The sequence below is a fragment of the Sander lucioperca genome, chromosome 9 (assembly GCF_008315115.2).
Source record: "Sander lucioperca isolate FBNREF2018 chromosome 9, SLUC_FBN_1.2, whole genome shotgun sequence".
NCBI lineage: Eukaryota > Metazoa > Chordata > Actinopteri > Perciformes > Percidae > Sander > Sander lucioperca.
Genome location: NC_050181.1, coordinates 22723750 through 22745512, shown reverse-complemented (window position 1 = coordinate 22745512; position 21763 = coordinate 22723750). Strand labels below are relative to the sequence as shown.

The window sequence follows — 21763 nt, the reverse complement described above, 5'->3', positions numbered from 1 at the left end:
AAGTGCATAGAAATACATTAAACCAAAATCCACTAAACAAGCATTACAGATAGCATTTACAATGGGCATCAAAGGCGCACGCACACACACACACACACACACACACACACACACACATACACACACAAATACATGTGTCGTTTTCCTGAAATGTTCTCCCCTCCTCCCCTACCGTCCTCTCCCACCAGGAGAGGCGGCTCCCACCTCCAGTGCCAAAAAAGCCTCCCAAGGGCCCCCACCACCACCCCCCTCTGGCCAGAGACCGCTCCCTGGAGAGCTCAGAGAAACAACGGCAGGAGGCCAGGAAGCGCCTGTTGGCCGCCAAGAGAGCCGCATCCGTACGGCAAAACTCAGCTACGGAGAGCGCTGACAGCATCGAGATTTACATCCCCGAGGCTCAGACAAGGCTATGAGGACACTACCAGGGACACACACACAGGGTTGACATGCAGTACACACACACACCATACACAACACAAACACAAAAATGAATGGTTGTCCACGCCAAGGTACAGGGGTGTAACCAAATATAAATACTTTATTTAGATATGCCCAGATCATCAATTGTGTTGAATGCAGCGAAGACGGCTATCATGTATTGAAGAAAAAACATCTGTGTTATAAGTATTTATAAAACGAAAATCTGTAGATAGGAAAAAACATGAACCACAAGCACATGACAAATTAAAATATCAACATCAACCTTCCCAAGATACGGACATTGGCTTTGCGTTACACCCCTACCGACCTACATGCATTTGACTTTCCAAGACCCTAGATACCGTACCCTTCAGTGGGGAGCACCAGTTGGCCATGGCCCGAGAGCTGTCCAAGAGCTGTCCAAACCTCTAACACACCAAGACTTTTACAGTGTAGACCCATTATTTAGACACATGCAGCATACCTGTAATGTTGGAACACTGCCTTCAAATACATGTGTCTAACTTCTAATATATCTCAACTGCAGCTATGTTACAGTGGTTCTCCATAGTATGTGTAATCCAACCTAGATTGAGCTGAATTAAAATACAAATTATTTAAAAATGTCTAATAAATTGTCCATCTGCTGAGGAAGATCCTAAAATGACGACATCACAGTGTCATGCGCAAAGGCTCCGCAAATTATCAGTCATTTTATCAAACCTGTTTTTTCCATTAGTACAGTTCAATTGTTTGAACTACAAAGACACACAAAAGATAGAGTTGTTTGAGAGAGAACAGGGAGGCAGTGGTGTGCAGCCAGGAGGAGGCTATGATGTCAGGCTTTCAACACGTCCTCATACCTAAACGACAGAATACGTCGATGCCATTGACTCACAAAACAACATATATGACCGTTTAATTTAATGCTGTGAAATGGCCACATGGTGGCCATTTTGAATATGTGACTAAAGCACGTGACCAAAACACGTGACCAAAACATGTGACCACAGTGGCATTTTTAATCGAGTGACCATTCTATAATATTTAACGATTGCAGTTTTAAACACGTAGCAGTGAAATGGAATACTGAAGTTTAGGCAACAAAAATACTTGGTTAGAGTTAGTAAGATAACAGGGATTGGCCTAAAACAAGTCACGTAAAATGAGGACATAGCTACATTACGGTCTTAGGTCCGTAAAAGTCAGTTCATTTAAAAAATGTTAACATCTGACTGTTGGTTTCACACGAGACACAAACCCCGGTCTACTGAGTGAAAGACCTTTCTTTGTTTGAACTATCCACCACCCCAACCTTTCTCCTAAAACAGAGGTTGTTCCTCTTCTACTTTGTCACCTCACTAATTATTACTGTCACTAGAGGTCACTGCAAAACAATAAATGTCAATTTGGGTCGTTATAAGCAGCTTGCACAATCAACTTATATGGTCGTTTTCTGGGTGAGGACAGTCTGCAGGCATTTCACCTCGCCTTCCAGTGTGGAAGTTTTAGACAGGACTGGATGACATGTCTTACGAGTAGGGCTGGGCATCGTTTTGATTTTAACAATTCTGATTCCAATTCCGATTCTTCCTTTCGATTCCGGTTCTTATCGTTTCTTGTCCGATTCTTTAGGGGTGGAGTTGAAACGGGTCACATGCTTATTTCGAAGATAAGAGGAACATTTTATTTTTAATCAATGGTGTTTTACAGGCTTTTTCAACGTAAAATAAAGCCACACTTTAGAGCGCCGCTTACTGTGCTCCTAGCTGCAACACAACAAGTGCTTGGAAGTACGATGGCCGCTATAGAAACCAAAACTTTGTTAGTTATTTGTGTTAAATTTGGAACCGATGATCGGATTCTAAACCAAATTTTCCAAACGATTCCATTACAAAAACCGATTCCATTGGAATCGAAATTTTTAAAACGATTCCAAGTGGGAACCGGCTCTCGATGCCCAATCCTACTTACAAGCTAGTTAATTTGAAGCATAATAATCTCTTCGAGACAGAAATCAGGTTTTGACTAATGGTAGGAGAAAAGAGTGTCAAAAGTCAGATATTTAGTACCACCAGCAGAGTGGTGGCAGACTGATTTCAGTCTTACAGGTTTGGTCAGATCATCCAGGACTTAGTTTGACTTTTGGTAGATGTTGAAGGTTTTGTCTGTGGGTCTTGTAATATTACACATAACATTAATATGTACAGAGGTGATGGACAATCTTACACACACACACACACACACACACACACACACACACACACACACACGCACAGAGTAAACACACAATCATTGACTGTCATATGGACTCCACACTCACACATACTGAACACATCAGCACTCACAGGTAATACTTTCAGGTCTTGTGGCTGTATGAACACTGCAGGCTGTTGTAATATAGAAACAGTGTCTCTCTCTTCCCACTGGAGAAGAGCCCGCCATGATCACTGTTGATCTTTCATCTTCCTCTCCGTCTCCACACTACATCAGTTCTGTATTGAAGTTAGCAACTTCATGTAATGATCAACTGGTATTTCCTTTCTCTACGGTGAACCCTGTTAGAAATGGGGACAATATTTTAAAAGAAAATTCTGCTTTTTTACAAACTTAGATCTATTGTCATTGTTTTTGACATTCATTCTTTTTGGTTGGAATTATTTTGTACTCACCAGTTGGGTCACACGAATTACACAGGGCACTGCAAATAAGAGCCACCAGGCAGGTTTTAATCAAGTTTTCTAAAACTCTTAATTTAAGATTTGTTTCAAAACTGTCCAATGGCTGGTGTGGCTGCGCCCTCAGTATTTTACCAATTCAGTTTTTGATGACCAAAACTACAAAATCTAAGTTGTAAACAAACACAATTTTCTTTTAACATAGAAAGCCATCAAGTGGATTATGAAGTGCTGATATTGTCAAAGATACTATGTTACAGTGGAAAAAATGCCTAATAATGAAATGAATTGATTTTTTCTAACACATTTTCTCCCTCTTTGGTTTAATCCTCTTGTCCATTCTCCTTCTTCGATTTCAAGGTGATTTGTATTTTACAGGGTACATTTACACTTAAGCAATATTTAGTGGAGATAATGAGCTTTATGGAAGTGCTCAAAGATTTACTATGTATCACAAGACCCTATAATTAATAAGACGAAATGAGACTGAACCGAATGTGCATTGTAGTAATAATCTCATGGCGTCTCTTAAGTAGCTACTGTAGTTGTGCAATTAAAACGTTGAATCATCTTTCTAATTTTAAGATGTTTAAATGAATTGTTTTTCTTCATTAGATAAATAGATGTATAGACAAGCCATGTCAAGATTTAGTTGGTTTAATTGGAAAAATCTAATTGGTATTAACACAGATATAATCTTCTTTTGGCTGTGTAGAAATCCATCAGACAGTTTTAGACACAAAGGGCTATGAATCTAGCCATTAGTAGTAATCCAGTGGTTGCCAAACAGCTTCCAGGGACTTGGAGTTAATGCAAATGTCCCTGAACAAAATGGCCAAAGAAGTGTTGTTTCAGTGCTACAGATTTTCCCGGATTAGGCGACACATAAGAATGATAGTTGATGCGACTTTACACGTGAAAGTCAATTTACTCATCTTTTTGAGTCCTACTCAGCCTGTGAAAACAGTTGTATCATGTCTTCTGTGTCCCTAGCTTTGTCAGGTCTCACAAAATAACCCTGATTATGTCACAGTGATGTCATTGAGGTTATCTCAGCTTGGGCCTGGAGACTTCAAATTTATTTTAATTTAAAACAGAAAGCCTGTGTAACAAACTGGAGATCTGGAGTCTGAAAGATGTGTGTGTGTGTGTGTGTGTGTGTGTGTGTGTGTGTGTGTGTGTGTGTGTGTGTGTGTGTGTGTGTGTGTGTGTGTGTGTGTCTGTGTTTATCATGCAGAGAGGGTCTAACAAAGAGATACTTTCAAGTTGCATAATGGAAAATGTAGGATCCAGCATTTTGGAGCTAAACCCACAGGAAGGACTAAAAGTCAGAATATCTCAGCCTCTGCTGCTTCAGTTTTGACCACCCTTGATTAATCTGTCTCCTGCGAGTCCCCCAAACTTTATGAAAGTGCAATACTAAATTGCTTGAGTACCCCTTCACTGCAAAAAAAAACAACAAAACCAAAACAAGAAGCTTTTAAAAAGCACACGACTCCACACGTTTTGTGCAAAGACATCTCCTAGTGAACACACCAGTTCCAACAGCAGATTGAACTTGGTCACAGATGTAATCAATCAAGGAATCAGCGCTCAGTTTATACGGATGAGAAGCTGCTGTCTGTTACTGCTACACTTTTATTGATCAGAGCTTTAAAGTGCCATAAGGAGACTTTCCAAATCCATATTTCATATTCAACAGCTGAACCACACCTGGTTTCAACAGTGACAAAGGAAACATCTTTGGGGCCACGATGATTTTTCTTAGAGCCACTTCATGTTGTTTATCTGTGATAATGCCATTTATACTGCTACTACTACTTATGCCAACATTTATTGTGACAACCTCTTATACAACTGCCATTTATTTCTCCAGAGCAACACTGGAAATCTAAAGTACGGTTCACAGGATTCTAGACTATTCTATGATGATGATGATGATGATGTGTTTTTGATGAAAGTATTCAGTATTTATTTTCTTCTTTTGTAAAGATTAGTTGTGCGTGTGTGGGGAGGGGATGTAATTTTGTACAGGATCTAATTACCTCTGTGTTTGATGATGATGACAGTGAGCCATAATTAATGTGAAATACCCTTCTTATCAAGAGGAAAGGGCCATACAGATGCTGAAAGAGTTTTTTGTTTTTCTTTTACCGTTTACTGAATCATTTCTTTAGTAGCAAGCTTACTGTCTGCGTGTTTGGGAGGAACAGTAGAACAGTAACAACATGACACGAATGGGAACCGGGGGAAACAGGAAGATATGCACATTGGGAATTGGCTTGGGATGACTCACATTAGAAAAGAGCTAGTTGGAGATACAAAACGGCTACCGGAGAATGTCCACACTTTGAAGCTGTGGTGTCAAAAATGACAAATGTGAAATGCGAAAACAAAAAGGTAGAAACTGTGGAAGATGAAGGATGCCAATATTGAAACTAAAACTTTTATCAAATTAAATGATCGATTTGTTTGCATGTTACATGTGACTAAATTAAAATTGCAATTAAAGAATTAAAATGTCACCTTTGAAAATAAAAAATAATTCTCATTGTACTCCGAAGGTAACACTCATTTTATGAAAATGAAAGAAAATGTAAAATGAACTTTACATTTTAAACTGGCAAAAAAACTGTGCCACCAAAACCTGAAAATTAAATTGGAAACTAGTTTGCTTTAGGGCGCTTTCACACCTATAGTTTGGTAGATTTGGTGCAATTCTGGGGTGAAGTTGCAGCACTGAGTATGTTTACATGCAAACCAATATTCCATATTATTCCGAATATGACAATATTCCGAATTTGATACAAGTCATGAAAACAGCATATTCCAGTTGAATATTCCGAATAAGGCCTTTTTCCGAATATTGCATTTTCCGATTAAGATGTGGGATATTCCGGTATTATTCAGGTTTTAGAGGCATTGGGTTTTTACCGCAGTTTACGCCCAGTTTACGGCCTCTTGTCAGTTTACAGTTTATGTTCAGCTCTGTGCGTTGCTATGGTTGCCGTACACAAACCAACCAGCCAACAGTTTGCAAAGCTGCAGACCAGTTAAGAAGAAGAAACACAGCTACTTTTAAACATTATGAAAGATTTGGATATCAACAGGTTTTTGGATATGTGCACACATCGCTACACCGACCTTTTCAAGAAGCTGGTTGAAGGGATGAAAGAGGGACCCTGTGTTCGCACGGTCCAACAAGTAAACGGGAATATTAGTGGAATATTCATTTTCATTAGCCATGTAAACAGCTTAGTTTGAAAATCGTCTTTTTCGGAATAAGGGCTAAAACCGGAATATTTATGTGTAATCGTAGTTATTGTTGCATTTTTCATCTGGCTCGGTCACATTGCACTTTGACAAAAGCTCAAAAACGATGTAAACAAAAATCATACAGTGGGAGTTAAAAATTCAAATTGGCACTCTTTGACTTTCATGGAAACTAACCTTGGATCTAATGCTGCTAAAAACCCAAGTAACTCCAATCAATGGTGTGCTTGATCTAGCTCCTCAGGAAAAGATGAGAAATGTAGTCTATAAAATCAGGGTCTCCCAGACATGGTGTTCTGTTACTCAAACTGTGTGTGTGTGTGTGTGTGTGTGTGTGTGTGTGTGTGTGTGTGTGTGTGTGTGCGCGCGCGCGCGCGCGTGCGTGCGTGCGTGCGTGCGTGCGTGTGTGCGTGCGTGCGTGAGAGTCTATGTGTTATAAAGTTTGTATGCATTTCATATGTATATATTACCATTATGGAAGATGCACTGTGTGTGTGTGTGTGTGTGTGTGTGTGTGTGTGTGTGTGTGTGTGTGAGGTCTCTATAAAGTGCTTCCTGAGTCTCCTGTTTTCTATGTCGGGCCTTTCCTCAGTACGGTCTAGTAGCCTCATAGACTCATTCTGTACATTAACTCTCCGCTCGTACCTGCGACAGATCTCTTGTGTTTGTACAGAAAATGGTCGAGGGTGTTTCATGACGCATGCAGACACAATATTAGTACTTATGAATCTATATCTAAGTTGAAAACATGTATTTGGTTTATTTATGCTCTTATTTATTGATTTTTTTTTAAAACTCAGATTCTGTTGAAGTGGTCTGTCAAACTCTTCTGATCTTATGTTGTATTGTAAAGAGATGGTTATATGTCCATAACTACTGATATGAACCCATAATAAAATTAACTTATCAAATCTTCCTCCATGACTGATCTCTAAAGCTATTTGGGAACATAAACACATTAATCGAATCTTATGGTTTGCATGGACTAGTTTTGTTTCAGTGATGGAGTAAATATTTCCTGTAGCCATCAAGTGAATTAAACCACTAAAGCAATGCCGTTTTATTCACTTTGTTTCAAATATTGAGGCAATTCAGCATGCTTTACATGAGGCAAAGAAATGCCAAAAAGGCTTAGATATATATGAAATAATATATAATTACACATAAAATAATAGACGGAAGACGGCGTATTGATAAGCTTAAAAGAAATAAAAGGGCAGAAAACTATGAAAGCGCATTGCATTCACAAAAGAAGAAAAAAAATGAGACACCTGATAGATTATACATTATTAATAGCTGTGGAACGAGATGCAGACATTGTAACATGCATCCTGGGTGTGTTTTCCCCTGTAAGCACATGATGGCAGTAGTGCACTGAGGATTAAATAACATCTGCTGCAGGATTATACTGATTGTCCTCTAGAGGGATCCGTGCGCCAAAAAAGGCAGACAGACATACTTTATGCATGGTTGTTGCTTTGAAACCCATAGTTTAGAAACCTATGCATTACTAAAATGTATTCATAATGATGTTTTTTATTTGGTGTCTGTCTCATATCGTTCTCAGCCATGTTAGAGATTTAACTTACAATGTTTTATTTGTGTTTTTGTTTTTTCAGGACAGGTGACCGATACATTACTGTGTTTTTGTTCATGACTTGCCATAACAATTAGTTTTATTACAGAGACATTTAACCCTCTAAAGAACGAAAGACACACCAGCGAGTCCAAGCGATGTTTGACACTCAACTGCTTAAAAAGCGATATTACAAAATTTCATTTTAGACATTTATTAACTATTTAATTAACCCTCTGAGGTCTAATGGCATTTTACATTTCTTTTTAAATTCACCTTTTAAGGGTATTTGCATATAACTGATCCCTGTGTGTTTCATAGCAAAATGTTCAGAACAAACTCATCTTTCTGTATAGTGAGGCTCCAAATTTGTTCCAGGGCAATGTGTAAAGAGACAATTTGGACTTAAAGCTGAAAAGCTGATGTTCGCTTTTTGAAATTTCTCAAATCTCTTGTGAAAACATACCTACACTCAATTGTTTTGGTGCTTGAAATGAGTGTACAAAAGTCTTGGGTTCACAAAAGTAGCGTAATATATTAATAAAATAGTAAATAAATGTCTAAAATGAAATTCTGTAATAACGCTTTTTGAGTAGGATTGTTGTTAAACATCGCTTGGACTCGCTGGTGTGTCTTTTGTTCTTTAGAGGGTTAAGAGAGAATTAAGATTAATCTTTCACAGAATCCATCGATTTTTGTCAACTAAACAGCAGAATCTGGTGAGTACACTGTCCTACAGAGCTCAAAATACATAACTGGTCAATTTGAGTTAAACCCAGAAACTGACCCCTTTTTTTACATCACAGTCACAGCTAGTCTCAGCTTAAGTTAATTCACTGACTTTTTCTACCCTGTTTCCTGTAATTAAAAAAGTATATATTTTGTTTTGTTAAATGTATTTGTTAAACCCCATATATGTATACTCTCCTAGCAAGGAGTTAAACTGTCTTTCTAATATCAAAGTGACAACAACATACTGAACAGCTGTGGACTAAAGCCTGTTACACATCTGCTGAACAAAGTGTGCTTACTTTCTCTGTCGTAGTCTTTAGAGAAGAGTCCCGCACACTGACCATTATACGCAAGCAATAATTTATTTAGAAAAATACAACGTTTCGGTCTCAGACCTTCATCAGTTAACTGTCGTAGTCTTTAAAATGATCAACGATACGCAAAACGCCGCTTCCTCCATCTCTCTGTTCAATTTATATAGTTTAGCCTCACCAAAAGGCTCTGAACATTAGTAAGATGACCCACAGGGGCTCCCTGGTAGCTCACCTGGATGAGCGCGTCGCCCCATACACTGAGGCCCTTACCACAGTGGCCCAGGTTCGAGTCCAACCTGCTGACCTTTCCTGGCTTCAGCTATCTCATCTAATAAAGCCCAAAAGATAATCTTAAAAAAATAAGAAAGAAATGACTCACAACACAACACATCCTCACTCCCATCGCGAAAAATACTAAGCTTGGTCAGGTGCCGCTAAACGTCTCCTTTGGCATCATATCTAAATGCGCTTAATCTAAACGTGCTGGGTTGGGACTATTGTCACTTTTGACGCAGTTAGGTTTAGGAAAAGATCGTGGGTGGGCTTATAAAAGGTACATTTACTTGACACCCGGGACAAGAACGGGACAGTTGAGTTTAGGAAAAGAAGAACGGGACAGTTGAGTTTAGGAAAAGAAGAACGGGACAGTTGAGTTTAGGAAAAGAAGAATGGGACAGTTGAGTTTAGGAAAAGAAGAACGGGACAGTTGAGTTTAGGAAAAGAAGAACACGACAGTTGGGTTTAGGAAAAGATCGTGGGTGGGGTTATAAAAATGAACATTTTCCCTTCAGGCGGGACACGAACCCCGGTCTCTGGGGTGAAAGTCCTGTGTTGTTTGAACCAACCACCACCCTATGAGGAATTTTGGGTTTTCGTACTAGTCACTACCATTGTCGCTCTTAATACTACGTCATCTTAACGCGCCGTGGAGCTGCTGCTCTGCCCGGTGCGTTCCATACACACACTCAGGGGTGCTTAGTGCGTCGTATCTGACGCTGAGAGCCACTGACCAAGCGTCCATATCTTAAGAGTTTGGAGTGAGAACAGGTTGCACAGCTCCCCTCTATGAGGCTTTATTGCTTAGCTATATGTATTTCCCCTGGCAATGCCATAAGCTTTTATGTTGTATTTGTGCTGATTTTGTTGTAATGTTGTGATTTCGCAATGAAGCGCACAAAAAATAAATGAAAAAATAGCTCCTCTCTGTGAGGAAACGCCCTCTTTGAGCGAGCAGGTTCACCCAGCTGTTTTCATGTCTGTTGTGTTGAAAGTTGACTGTCCTGTTGAGAGTAAAGCGTCAACGTCACATCCTCAGATGACTGTGAAAGTCAGTCTCAGAGACAGCAGTGCTGCTGTCGAGACAAGTCTCCGTGTTTCTCTCTGAAGAAGAAAAAATGTCAAGAAAACAGCCGAATCTCTGCCAACAGCTGGTGAGTACACTCCTACAAAGCTAAAATACACTAACTAAATATCTGGTCAAATTTAGTTGAAACCAGAATCTGACTTTGGTACATGTAAAAATACCATGGTATAGAAATGTGTAATTTCTGATCAAAAAGACAAGTACATGTTGGAACTAGAAAACAGCTTAACACTTAACCATAGTGACTGCAGTCCCAACTAGTCTCAGCTGAAGTTAATTCACTGACTTTTTCCAACCTGTTTCCTTTAATTGAAAAATTGATTTTGATTTGGTAAATGAGTTTGTTATACCATACATTTGAATGCAAGGCCTCACCAAAAGGCTCTTAACATTGTTAGAAATGACTCACAGCTCCTCTGTGTGAGGAAACACCCTCTGTGAGTGAGTCAGTTTTCACACAACTCATGTCTGTTGTGTTGAATGTTGTCTGTCCTGTCTGTCCTGTTCAGTTCACCAACGTGAGGTCCTAACACCGTTTGTTGTGATGGCAAAAAACTCAACTCTGCGGAGAGGATTTCTTATTGAACTGTCTCTTCTGAGGTGGGTTTAATTAGTATCTAAATGTTTAAAGGATAGGGTCACATTAGTGCCCTAAAGCAATAAGCACATGTTCATTTGCAGACTGTCCTCATTCAGAAAACATACTATACTGTGGCTTTTTTTTCACTTCTTTTGACATACTGTACTATGACTTTTTTCGATATTTTTTTGACTTACTATTCCGTGACTTTTTTCTCACTTTTCTCGACATACTATGCTACGACTTTTTTCAACATGAGTTATTTGGTGGGATGGTGGCTAGCACTAGAAAGTAGGCACTGCAGACTCTCACCTGGTTCGATCTCCAGTCTGTGGTTGGCCTTTTTTTGTGGAGTATGCATGTTCTTCCAGACTTTCTCTGGCATTCTATACTTTGAGTTTCTTATGACTTTTTTCGATATACTATACTATAACTTTTTTATCACTTTTGTTTTGCACATACTTTACCATGACCTTTTCATCACTTTTTCAACATACTATACTACGAATTTTACATCACTTCTTCGACACACTATACCATCACTTTTTCATCACTTTTTTGACATACTAGACTTTTTTATGACTTTTTGCAACATAATATACTATGACTTTTTTATGACTTTTTGCGACATACTATACTAGGACCAGAGACTGGCACAAACATTTAGAGGGGCTATTGCTCTTATCTGGAAAAAGTCGACCCTTTGTACAGCTCAAAGCCTCACAGCAGAAGCCTCCTGTTGGGGACCATATCAAAATGATATGGTATCTTTCTCCTCACTTTCTCTTTGTCCTCAATTCCTGATTCTGTCTGTGTCATTTCCTCATACTCTGAATCTCCACTGCAGTAAGCATACAATTAAGAGAATGTCTTAGAGCTCTTTTAATGCATGGTCAAAGTGGTCAAATAATGAAAGCATTGTTATTGTTATGATCAAAGCGCGATCTATCTTTTTCTTATCACACTATAAAGGTATATACAAGCTCAGCAGAGACTTTGAAGATGGAGCTGTCTCCAAAAGAAACGTTATAATATAACTCTGAATAAGTTCTATAACTTTCAAATTAAGAATACTAGTGTCCACAGCATCTGTCTCTCTCCTTATCACACATGGCCCTAACTCTATAACACTCACCACCCTCATCATTGCTGGAAATTCATAAATTCTCAAGTTGAAATTGTTGGTGGAAATTCGTAAATTCTCTAGTTGAAATTGTTGGTGGAAATTCGGAAATTCTCTAGTTGAAATTGTTGGTGGAAATTCGGAAATTCTCTAGTTGAAATTGTTGGTGGAAATTTGTAAATCCCATACTCTTTTTGATATACTATACTATGACTTTCTAATAGCTTTTTTTGACATACGATGCTATAACTGTTTTCAACGTATTTATGTCAAGGCACAGTGGCTCAGTGGTAAGCACAGCTCCAACTAGCAAGTAGGCACTGCAGACTCTGACCCAGGTTTGATTCCTAGTCCAATCTTTTGGAGTTTGTATGTTCTTCAAGACTTTCTTTGACATACTATACTATCACTTTTTCCGACATACTATGATTATTTTTGACATACTATACTATGACTCCCTATGGATCAATTAAATTCATACTAATTAAGCCATTCCCACTTTTCCAACTATTCTCACTACTTCACCTTCTTCTTATGCAATTATGCCAGCAATCCAGTTTAGCTTTATCAATTTAGCTTTTCGGCATTCATAAGCATTTTTTTTGCAGGAAATGCATTTTTGAGTTGGTGGCTGATTTTCCATACTGAATGGTTTTGGGGTGTCTTTACTGACTTGTTAAAGAAGTCTTGTTCTGGATTGTGGACCTGTGAAGCCTATCATATTGTTTGTGATGTTACGCCCGTTTGTGAGTTTGTGCCTTATTTCATTTACCAGTAACATAATATGAGCTACAGCATACTGCAGTGTGTTGTAGCAGCACCAGAGGGAAGCATTGTTCAGGTTTTAATCGTGATGGCAGCAGCACTGCAGCTGTCAACATACTATATGAACATAAAGACAAACAGAACAACATACAGCTGTTTTGTGAAGACAAGTTTTATGAATAGATAAATAGATAGTATAAATAAACAACTACACACCAACTAGCGAACCTACAGTATCTATACAGGTGGACTTGTTGATGAAAATATAGACAGAAGTTGTAGTCTGGTAAAGCTTTATAAAGCAGAATGGAGCTGCAGATTCAGCTTATTCACTACCAGAGACACAAAAACATGTCACTTCATACAATATTATTGAAATATCCATTACAGCAGATTTAATGCAAAGTCAAACTGTGTTGCTTGTTTTATACAAAATTCTGTACATAAATATAAACCTAAATGAGGTCAAATTAAAATGAAAGTGAACTAACAAGCTGTTGTCCCTTTTGTCCAGTTCACACTGAGTGATGGACTCTGAAGCCAGTGGGACGATGGAGGTGGCGGCACTCGGCCGGCCTTTCGGCCTCGGGATGTTGTACGACTGCCGCAAAGACTCACTCATCCCTGGTAAGGATTCAGATGTAAACATACTTAATTAATGCATCACAACCTCAACACTTTCTCCTGTCTGGCTGGTTCTGGAAGCCAAACTTGATTTGTTTTTTCTTCTTTTGCAGGAATGACACTGTGGGACCATGATGACCTGAAAAGTAATATTGGAGAAAGACCGCAGAACTATAATGATTTTGAGATAGTTGCATCTGAATCAATTGAGGACAAATCTTCAGCACTTAATGTTGAAGCATCGTTGAAGGCAAGTTTTTTAGGTGGGCTGGTAGAGGTTGGCGGGTCGGCCAAATACTTGAATGACAGTAAGACTTCCAAAAATCAAGCCAGAGTAACACTGAAGTACAAAGCTACCACAAATGTCAAGGAACTGTCGATGGATCATCTTGGAAGAGGCAATGTGAAGCATCCATATGTCTTTGATCAAGGATTAGCAACACATGTAGTCACAGCTATTCTTTATGGGGCACAAGCCTTCTTTGTATTTGACCGTGAGGTGTCTGAAAAGGAAAGTCATCAAGACATTCAGGGCAAGTTAAAGGTGATGATCAAAAAGATTCCCAGTGTTGAGATAGGAGGGAAAGGTTCACTGACAATGGAAGACAAGGAAAAAGAAAATGTTGAGAAATTCTCCTGCAGATTCTTTGGAGACTTTTCTCTTGAAAAGAATCCTGTGTCCTTTCAGGATGCAGTAGAAGTCTACCAAAGCCTGCCAAAATTGTTAGGAGCCAAAGGGGAAAACGCTGTACCAATAAAAGTCTGGCTGTTGCCACTGACAAGTTTAGATTCTTCTGCTGCTAAACTTGTCCGTCAGATAAGTACAAGATTAGTTCAAGAATTACAGAGTGTCCTGGAGGATCTCAGTGAGCTGGAAATGAAGTACAATGATGCATTGAGAACCACCGCTGCACAGCAGTTCCCACAGATTGGCAAAAAGCTTAAAACTTTCAAAGGAATGTGCTCCGAGTTCAAGCTGGAATTCCAACGAACCTTGGCAAAGAAACTTCCGTCAATCCGAGGCGGAGGAGAAATGGAGGCTGTGCTTGCAGAGATACTGAAGAAGAGACATTCTTCTCCTTTCAACAGCAAAAACCTGAACGAGTGGATGGACTGTAAAGAAAGAGAAATTGACACATTGATGTCTTTCACCAACATGATGACAAACGCCAAGATCATTCCATCTCAAAATCATCTGTACAAAGAAGTTCTCAGTGCAGAGCATGCTGTGTGTTTTGTTTTCACCTCACTAGGAAGGGCTGAACCGTACCTCTCCACTTTATCAAACTACTTAAAACAAACACCAGAAGACCCTCAAGATGCACATACTCAAGATGTAGAGAAGGAACAATGGTATGCCTCAAAAGAAGTAGCAGAAGAAATGAGGCAAGAGGCAAAGCTCTTCAGTGACTTTGCAGAGGCCAACAAGGAGAACAGGAACATTAAGTTCCTGACAGTGGGTTCAACAAATGAAATGCAGAAAGGTTCAAGCATCTTGCTTTATAAAGACGGCTTTTCTATCAATGAGAACTTTGAGCCTCCTTCAAAGCCTGAAACAGTGACAGTAAGTGATATAAGCCACAACAGTGTGACACTGAATATTTCTCCACCCAGATTTGGAGCACAGAACATCACTTCCTACTCTGTTGAGTACTGTGTCAGTGGAGAGGATGGATGGAAACAGAAGACAGCATCAAAAGCGCAAAAAGAAGTCACAGTGAGCGATCTTAGTCCTAACACAGAGTATATGTACAGATGCAGAGCAGTGACCTCAGCAGGTGTTGGGCCAGCCAATGAAGTCAGTGTTTCCATTAAAACCTTGCCTTGCTACCCTCCTGGAAAACCTCAAGTTGAACCAAACTCAAGAGAGATATCAGTTAGCTGGGAGAAACCTGCCGAGCTTGGAGAAGATGTCCAAATTTTGAGGTACATTGTGGAGTACGCCAAAACAGACAGCAGGGTGAAAAAGGAAGATCTCCAATGGAACCAAACGATGGCAAGAGCTGAAAAGGCGATCATTTCAGAGCTTGAGTCAGAGACAGAATACGTTGTCAGAGTCAGATGTGATTGTGGTGAGGCTGGCAGAAGCAAAGAAAGCATCGCTGTTAATGTCTGCACAACAATGTTTACACTAACAGAATTCCTCAAAAGTTCAAGCAAAAGGATAAATTCTGAATCACCCTCAGTTTATAAACTGACCCTGACAAAAGAAAAAGATATGGACATCAAGGGATGCCGAAGATTCAGTTTTGGCAAAGAAAGCATGAGGCAAAATCGCACTATAATGCTTTTCGGCGTGACCGGATCAGGAAAGTCCACTCTGATCAATGCAGTGATCAACTACATTGTTGGCGTAGAGTGGAAGGACAATTTCAGATTCAAATTAATTGATGAGGATCAGTCGAGATCAAAAGCTGAAATTCAGACCTCTAAAGTCACTGTGTACAAAATCCACCACCAGGAGGGTTTTAAAATCAACTACTCACTGACCATTGTTGACACTCCAGGTTTTGAAGATACAGGAGGCATAGAAAGAAACGAGGAGATCATTGAACATCTGTGTAATCTCTTCTCTGATGAGTGTGGGGTCAGTGAAATTGACGCCGTGTGTTTTGTAGCTCAGGCTGCTATAGCACGACTCACACCATCACAGAAGTCTGTGTTTGATTCTGTGCTCTCAGTCTTTGGCAAAGATGTGGCAGAAAACATCCAGGTGCTTGTGACATTCGCAGACAGACAGCGACCACCAGTTCTAGAAGCAATCAATGCTTCAGGTATCCAATGTCCTAAAACAAAAGACGGGCTGCCAGTTCACCTCAAATTCAATAATTCAGTGTTGTTCGGAGACAACAAATCATCTACAGCAAACGGCATGAGTGGAGCCGATGAAGATGAAGATAGAGGCTTTGATCAGATGTTTTGGAACATGTGGGCAAAAAGCATGAAGAGGTTATTTGTTGGTTTGGATGCCATAGACACCAAAAGCTTGACAATGACCAAAGAGGTCCTCAGAGAAAGAAAGCAGCTCGAGAGTTCGTATGAAAATTTGCAGAAGCAGCTTAAAGTTGGGTTAGCCAAGCTTGTGGAGTTGAAAGAGACATATGAAACACTTGAAAAACACGAGGCAGAGATCAACAGAAAGGAGAACTTTGAGTTTGAAGTCACTGTCATGAAGCCTTTTAAAGTAGATATTCCTAGTACTGGATCTCACAAGTACATGTGGGAGTATAAGGAGGTTAATGAAAAAAAAACAGTGAAAGAGCTGAAAAAGAAGTACCTAGAAACCACAGAGGCTAACACACCTGTTCAGGCATTGATTGAAAAACTGAAGGCTGAATGTAATCGTGTGGAGGCCGAGGTGGTGAAACTGATAGAGAGCTCTGCTGAGTGTTTGAACAGACTTAAAGAGAAAACACTGAAGCCAGATCCCCTGTCCACTTCAGAGTACATTGACATGCTTATTGAGGCAGAGACATCTGAGGCCAAGCCAGGCTGGAAGAAAAGAGTTAAGTCCCTGAGAGACAAACGGACAAAAAAGAAGAAACACGTAAGAAAGAAATTACGCGGGTTTTGGGTTTTAAAATCTAGAGCATGACAAGGCCTAAACAGATGGCACCAAGACGAACAGGAGCTCCATTCAGACACAGATAACAAACAAAGAACAAAACAAGGAGAGAGAGTCTCGATACTGAGACTTAAATGACTTTGACCATAAAAAAAGCTCAAATGTAAATGTGTCTGAGATAAAGACTGACGTTTTCTATTGTACAAACATAGTCCTGCAGGAGTTATTTGCCCGTGCTGTTTACCAAGAAGGAAAACACAGATTAACTGTTGACGTGTGACCTAATTTTGTGCTGGAATTACAGTTTCTGTAAAATGAATAAATAATTATGAATCCATAAATCAAGTGACATATGCTCAATATTTCCACATTGCTTTAAGCTAGCGTAGTTCTGATTGTTTAGCATGATAGCCAAAATCTGGGCCTTTCCAAAGAGGAGCTTCTGTGTGATCTTCAGCCTTCCAGAAGTTTAGTCATCCAGCCTGGAACTGCAGTGACATTTCGGAAACTTTACACAATCGTTTGTTTACTAGCCTCAGGCATCTTGACTCCTAGAATGTTGTCAGGTGAGTGTATCTTCCTGACTATCTTTTTTTTCTTCTTTGGTATTTTTCATACACAATGTTGGAGATGCTGCCACTTTCCTGACTGTGTTACTTCGCAGCATGAATGTAATAAATGATATATTCTCAGAGCAGAGCTGTAGGTCATTCAGGCCCTGGGTGTGTAACTGAGTGGGATTAGGCCTCCTGATGTCTCACAGAAGACAGGAAATGCATTGGAGATGGCACAGCTAACTTTTTGGATAAAAGCGTCTGGATTTTTCTGGGGGGGAAACTAAATAGTTCTTTATTTATGTTAGTACACAGTGTTTCTTTTCAAGACTTGGGAGAACAATTGTCAAAGTTTTGTTCATTATTGTTCTCTGTGTGATTTCAATACATTTCTGTGAGACTCAATTTCTGCTTAGTTGTTTTCTTTTGTATGTATAGTTATGTAACAATGTATACATTCATGTGACATCACTGCAGCACATATATCCTGATAGCCCAGGTTGTCTATAATTTGATTGTGCATTACAGGGTGAGGTTATACAAGCATTATTACACAATTAAACTAAAACTAGCAAACACACTCTGTATAATAATATAATAAATAAAAAAAATAATACTATAATTACTTTGGACTGCAGGTATTTCTTTCAGGCTGCATACAGCTCCAACAACCTTCAGGCAGCCTTTTTATAACCTGAGATGTAAACCCCAGGGCAAGTCTTTCAGATCCCCTTTGTACCCAGTCCAAGATCTATAGTACCCACGTTTGCAAAGAAACCTCAGTAAAGGGCCCTATGGAACACGTGAAGGACCTGCAGATCCTCCTCACTACCTGGGAGCCTTAAAGGGCCCCAGATGCTTCCTGGAAGCCGACAGTTAACACCGGACTCGAGTCTGGACTCAAGACATTTTCTTTTTTCTCTGACTTGTCTTGGACTCGTTGGTATTTGTACTCAATCTTATCTCGGATTCGGCCATTGGACTCGCCAAATATTCTAGTTGGTCTCGACCGAGTCCAACGCTATATGCTTTGTTTCAGTTCAAGAATGTGAACATGTCAATTTTTTTTAATGACGCCTGTGTTAATTGTTAATTGTTACATTTTCCATTTGCAGTCCAGTATGTTCTTATTACACCAGAATAAAAAAGACTCAACATCTAATATGTAAAGTTGCACTTCAGCTTTATGTGACATACATGAAATTGTTATACTTAAAGTCAATAATGTGGCCTAATTTGATCCTTTCTTTCTCTGTCTTGACTGTCTCTCATTTGGACTCAGTCTTGACTCGGTCTCTCGACTAGTCCTGATCTTGGACTTGTCTTGGACTTGACTACAGCCCTGGTTAACACTGTCAACAACACTCTTTAATGTAATTGCATCCATATTTGCATGCAGGACTTTCCCCAGACCCTGACCCTGTCTTGTTGCTTCGACAGACAAGCAGATCAACAGTTCAGCTGAGTTGTTCCTGCAGGACGCTCAGAAATCTCTCTTAATCTCCTGCAATCCTCCCTGCAGCCGTCAACAGCCCCGGGCAGAGCTGGACTCTCTCCAGTCTCCTCACATATTAGCCCGACTCTGAGTCTGGAGACACCAGATTAACGCTCAAATCAATTAGAGCCAGCAGCAGATGAGTCAATTACCCCCCACACATCCCCCCCACCCCCCACCCCCCTTACACTTCAGTGGTGTTTATGCTTGACATCTTGTAGGGGAAAGGATATGGGAGGGGAGTTTTGCTCTCTTCATTATGGTGGTGTTTGTTTAGAGGTTAAAGAGGCTGAATAGTGACTCTGAATCACAAGGCTGCCTGGGACTGTCTGGGTGGGGAGGGAAGGCTAAATAACCCCCTCTTCCTCCAACAGCTTCAGTCAAGGTGTCCTTGAGCAAGGCAACGAACCTCCAGCTGGGCCAGAGAAGCTGTTCAGTGTTTAGAAATATGAAGTAAGCATGTTAGCAGAGAATTTCTAAGTTTGAGTGTAGTTTTGTGCAGTTTAGGTTCAATTATTTGAATTAAATTGAGATCATCAAATTGGGTCATGTATTTATTACTGTTAAAGGTCTCATTTTGACAAACGTTGACTAATCAGAGCAGACTGGGCTTTTTCAGTTGGGGGGCTTAAAGAGACAGGTGCTAAAACGGAGCGTTTCAGACAGGGGGGGATACAGGTATATTCAGACAGATAGTATGAGAAAAATAAGGAGGTTTTTGTTACATCTAAGCATGTAAACATGTTCTAGTAGAAACCCCAAATACCAGTATGAACCTGGAAATGAGCATGACATGGGACCTTTAATATACAGATGTATTTTCATACAGTGAAAAATAATTTTGTCAAAATGAATACAAAGTATCTGTGAGACATGTGAAGCTGTTGAGCCACTGATCTGCAAATAAGTCAGTACATTTTCATCTTCATCATCTGTAATCATTTCATACAGAAAGTTAAGCACATGTGCACATGCTCGTTCTGCTCTAACTAAATAAGACAAATGCTCTTTTCTTTATAATTATACACTTGGGCTTTTTGTAATTATGTTTTAGCAGTTTTAGCAGGGTAGTAGTTTACCTCCCCTCCCCCACATTCACTCGTTGCTTGTATTGTTAGTTATACAGTATTTTATATCTACATTTATTTGGTTCCAAATGAGCATAAAGTTGATTTACTGTAGAACCTCTCTCTAAACAGTTTGAAGAAAAAAACTTCAGAACATTCGTGGAGGGAGGATTTATTGCACGACTGTTTTAGTTTGAGCTAGGTGGACCAGATAAACTGGACACTTTGTATGTGTGTGATACTTGTGTTGAATCAGCTAGTTCTATCTATAGTAGGCCTACTTGTCTTTCTATCCCAGAAGATGTTGCTCTTCATGCGTCTTTTCCCCCCTCCATACCAGTTTTTTTGTGTATTTTTTCTTTAATTCAGGCTCTAAGTAGGCCTATGTGTGAAGTGCTGAACAGATGTAAACCATTCTGGTTCAAAAGTGTGTGATTTTGGGCTTAGAATAGGCTATACCTCACTTGACTAGTGTCAGTAAGTGCATTCACCTAATGTGTGTTATAGAGGTCTACCTAAAGTTGAACTGGAACTCTGATGCCGTGCGCTTGACGTGAACAAGCACTGCACACTCATTATCCTCCACGGAGAGCCTTTTATTTGTCTGTCAGTCTGCAGAGCGAGCGCCCTCCTGACGTCTGTCCGTGCGCTGTCCACGTCCCGCCTGCATGTGGCGGGATTCCCAGGCCTCCCCGGTGCTTAGGCAGCAGCTCGTTCGCTGACCCTCTGTGACCTGCTTTCATCACTGTTTGGATGTATGTGTGTCTGTTTGAGTGTGTGGGACAGACACGTAGAGAGAGAGAGAGAGAGAGAGAGAGAGAGAGAGAGTGGAGCTTCATGAGAGCGCATGTTCTGTTAACAGGTGTGTAAAAGTGATGCTGGTGGCTGCTTCAGTGCAGAGTGCTGTTCCAGTCAAAGTCCAGCAGTTATCAGTTCAGCAGGGATTATCTCTATCATTAGGCTGCAGAGGACACAGCAGCCCACCGGAGAATGGCCTCTCTATAACAAAGATAGTCATTTGGACAAACAGCTTGAAAGCACATGTGTTTAGGTTGAGTTTCAAAGCAGGAAGTAGTGTGACAGACACTATCATAGAGCAGAGAAAAGTAAATAAGTGGCTCAAACCTAAAAAAAAAAAAAAAAAAAACTATCACCAAAGAAGACTGTTGATACAGGATGCAAAACCCCAGATTATGTTTCATGATTATTCTTTTAAAAAAGTACTTCCTTCTACAATATCTGCTTATAACAGCTATGATATGGTTACGCTCTGGGTTGTTTGCATTTCTTTAAACCAATCACAATCGTCGACGGTGGCTCTGCAAAGTAGTCTCGGGAAGGAACTTGTTTTGGACCCTGATAAATCCTCAACCCTAACCCTGAACCCTAACCCACATACAATATTAAATGAAGTTAACTGTTTACACAATACAGTAACTTTAGCTATTTAAATTAGCTGGATACATGGTTAAATGTCATTTGCTCTTGCCGGTGTATCATCGTATTTTGTCCATAGCAAATCCCCGCCAATCTGTCCCAAAATGTCCCAGTTAGATATTAAATGCAGTAAACTTATTCCTCCTTTACAATCATTCCCCAAAAGAACCATGCAGACCTGCCTTGTTGCACGATCC

The 21763-nt window shown here is 39.9% G+C and overlaps 2 protein-coding genes across 3 annotated transcripts in view; both read left to right on the top strand.

Moving 5' to 3' along the window:
- LOC116043998 (disks large-associated protein 1-like) overlaps positions 1-9187 on the top strand; it is a 108140-nt gene extending 98953 nt beyond the window's left edge. The window contains exons 16-17 of the mRNA XM_031291049.2: positions 189-568; positions 9178-9187. Coding sequence (XP_031146909.1) covers positions 189-413 — 225 coding nt within the window. The 3' untranslated portion in view covers positions 414-568; positions 9178-9187. The remainder of the gene's footprint in view (positions 1-188; positions 569-9177) is intronic.
- A 1109-nt stretch (positions 9188-10296) lies between these two features.
- On the top strand, positions 10297-17358 carry LOC116044003. 2 transcript variants are annotated; one of them, XM_031291061.2, is made up of 4 exons: positions 10297-10423; positions 10866-10956; positions 13339-13451; positions 13562-17358. In XM_031291061.2, the coding sequence occupies exons 3-4, from the start codon at positions 13352-13354 to the stop codon at positions 17041-17043; spliced, it is 3582 nt and encodes a 1193-aa protein (XP_031146921.2). In that variant the 5' UTR covers positions 10297-10423; positions 10866-10956; positions 13339-13351; the 3' UTR covers positions 17044-17358. The 2 variants fall into 2 exon arrangements, with proteins under 2 accessions (XP_031146921.2, XP_035861091.1); XM_036005198.1 differs by lacking the exons at positions 10297-10423; positions 10866-10956 and having other exon boundaries at positions 13339-13465.
- The last annotated feature ends 4405 nt before the right edge of the window (positions 17359-21763 follow it).

Bases quoted from the DNA above. Each gene is read 5' to 3' on its own strand.
- LOC116044003 (XM_031291061.2), top strand. From the start codon at position 13,352: ATGGACTCTGAAGCCAGTGGGACGATGGAGGTGGCGGCACTCGGCCGG. The intron at 13,452-13,561 runs GTAAGGATTCAG...CTTCTTTTGCAG, and splicing joins CAAAGACTCACTCATCCCTG to GAATGACACTGTGGGACCAT.